Source organism: Morus notabilis, unplaced genomic scaffold (assembly GCF_000414095.1).
Source record: "Morus notabilis unplaced genomic scaffold, ASM41409v2 Scaffold155, whole genome shotgun sequence".
Lineage (NCBI taxonomy): Eukaryota > Viridiplantae > Streptophyta > Magnoliopsida > Rosales > Moraceae > Morus > Morus notabilis.
The window spans coordinates 239,463-242,307 of NW_010361021.1; the positions used below are offsets into that span (position 1 = coordinate 239,463).

The 2,845-nt window shown below is 39.6% G+C and overlaps 1 protein-coding gene across 1 annotated transcript; it reads left to right on the forward strand.

Moving 5' to 3' along the window:
* The first annotated feature begins 369 nt into the window (after positions 1-369).
* LOC21403941 (protein PTST homolog 2, chloroplastic) lies at positions 370-2,769 on the forward strand. The gene is made up of 4 exons (XM_010098026.2): positions 370-1,157; positions 1,390-1,564; positions 2,203-2,395; positions 2,477-2,769. Exons 1-4 carry the CDS (start codon positions 532-534, stop codon positions 2,767-2,769), a joined length of 1,287 nt encoding a protein of 428 aa, XP_010096328.1. The 5' UTR covers positions 370-531.
* The last annotated feature ends 76 nt before the right edge of the window (positions 2,770-2,845 follow it).

A 2,845-nucleotide genomic window follows, 5' to 3' on the forward strand; every position in this document is an offset into this window, starting at 1 on the left:
ATGATAATTGTGTTAAATTGGTAATAAAAAAACATATTTAGTGAAAAATTGTAATATTTCAATTCAAATAGTAAAATAAATCTCTCAATTATAAAATTCTTAATCCTTTAATCTGATAAAAAAAAATTGAATAAAATCGATAAAACGAGACACACTACAACAATTTGCAAGTTAAAAGGGTAAATTGCCATAAATTAGAAAATGAATAGGCAAATTTTCAAAATCCTACAAGTTCAGGGTAAATGTGAAAATTACTCTTATCTTTTTTAACAGACCAAACTAAAAAATAAATAAATAAACAAATAAAAAACGATTGTCTTTTTTCTCTTCCCCCGCCAAAAATACCCGATACGGTATATTATAGAGCACGCATTCATAGGCTCAGTCAGATTATATAAAATTAAACCATAATTTATACTTTCCACGCTTCCCAGTGGTTTTGTTCGTTGCGTGGTTAGTTTTCTTCTTTCTTTTCTTCTCTTTTCTCTACCGAATCCTCGGCCACCAAGTGTTCGAAGAAATGCCTGAGCCATGCTCGCCTCGACCACCGCATCAGTTCACACGCTGGTCACGCCCTCTTCGCTAGCCGCTTCTTCGTCTCACCAAGCCTTTCCCTCCTCGGTCCTCTCCGTCGTCAGGCCTCGGTTTCGGAGGAGGCAAGAGCGGTGGTTCGTGCCTCTGAGCTTCGTCCTCGGCGGCGGGAGCGAGCGACGGTGCGCTCTGTTAGGGTTTTATCGCCGCAGCGGATTGGTGAGGGACTGCGAGCGCGGTTTGCATTGCGGTTGGTCGGGGTTCGTGAGGCGGTGCAAAGATTGGGACTGCGAAGGGGATTTCGCGTTGGAGGCGGAGATTCTGGAGTTCATGAAGAGCTCGGAGAAGCCTGACGCGTTTCCGAGCAGGAAAGAGCTTGTCGACGCCGGTAGGATGGATTTGGCGGAGGCTATTGTGAAGAGAGGCGGCTGGCTGTCGATGGGATGGGACTTGGAGGAAGAAGGAGGAGGAGAAGGTCGAGAAGATAGAGATTTCGATTCAGGTTTTGTAACGGCCGAGGAATTTGATGGTTTTCAGAAGAACAGTGATTGGACTGGCGAAGAAGAAGTGGTTTCTTCAAGTCCGTACGATTATTCCAACTCGGCCTCATCGTCGGGTAGATCATTGTGAGGGTTTCTATTATGGTTTAACTTTTGAATAAATTTGCTCTTGTTGTTTGAATGCTTAATTGGTTTGGTTAATTCTTATTTTGGATTAATGAAGGAACTAAAGTTATAAATTTTGATGTTGCTATACGACTGTTTAGAACTAGTGTTTCAATTGTTAATCATATCGGAAATTAGGTTAATCGTACATTGTGAAGGGAAAATTAACTAGTATCTACACTTTTTTGCGTAGAGAACGGGCAAACACAAGCGCAGATCGTGAGACTGGAATTGAAGGTATATTGAGTAGATTGGAGAAAGAAAGAAGTTTAACTTTTGGATTCGGTGTGGCAGAACATGATGACCGTACTTTCTCTGCGAGTAACAATGGGAAAGACGATCTGCATTCCGGATTCTCATCAGATGCGGTATGATGGCATATTGATGTTAATACAGTGTTTTTCTATGGACAAAAAATTCAATTAGAAAAGGAGGAAAAAAGTCTCGGCCGTATTTGGAATTGATTCCGTTTTTTTTCACGTTTTTCGAGAAAGAAAAAATGAAAACGTTTCTAAAACGGCGTTTGGCGCAATAAAGGCAAAACGGAAATGAAAACGATTTTTTAGTTTGTTTTCGTTTTCTCCTCTCTCGAGTAAAGAGAGAGAAAGAGAGACATTAATGAGTTTTTTTTTACACTGAAAACAATCTCTTGATAAAACTACCAAACGCATTTTTAAAAATGATTTCTGTCTGAGATTAAAAACGTTTTATTTTCATTTTCATACAAAAAATAATTCCAAACGCGCCCGAGCCTTTTTCCTTGTTATTTAATTTTTGGAGTTTCATACATAAACTCATGCGAGCAGTAGTATCCTTCAGAGATGAATTGGTTTTTCATGGAAAAATTAAAAACTTTATTGAACGTGCTCTCATCATCGGCATTAGGCTATTGTATATTGTAGTTACAAAGTTTGATTTCTGAAATTTATTGTTGTTTTGGGTTTTCTTTATTTTTTGGATACAGAAATTCTAATACATAACATGTGGTGCTTTTACATTGTAAAAGACAGTTAGTGGCTGTTTCGGAGGCAGCAGGTCTTCATCATTGAGCTCCAAGAAAGCAACATTTGATGAGTCAAGAGGGCGGTTTAATCAGAGCGAGCCCTCTGATGTCGACAGTTCAAAAAACTCACATAAGCCTGAATCGTGGAGAGCTTGGAGCATTCAACGGGCAGGACTTTCAGATATTAATCCAGAAGGTAACTCTATCTGCATGTTTCTTCTCTGGAAGCTTAATCGTTAAACTTTTTGGTTTAAATGGCCTTTACTTGCCGATGCAGTCATTGAAATATCATCAAGCGAAACTAGCAGGGAAGAGTCAGTGGACATTCCAAAAGATGAAGAACTGTGGAGAGCAAGTGATAGTGATCCTAATGAAAGGAATGAGTTAGGTCTACGTCATGAACTGATTAATCACAATGAACTACGCAGTCGCCTTCAGCACCTACAGATAGAGCTCTCATCTGTACTCCAAGCTGTGAGGTCAAATGCTGATGAGAGTGCATCCCAAAAGGTGGTGACTGGATCATTGCCTCTTGTGTGTATCTTTCAACTCTGCTTGCATAGCAAATGAGAACTAATGTAATGATCTTGTGGTCTTTCAGATCCCCAGAAGATTTGTGTGGGGTTTTTTTTTTTTTTTTGGGGGG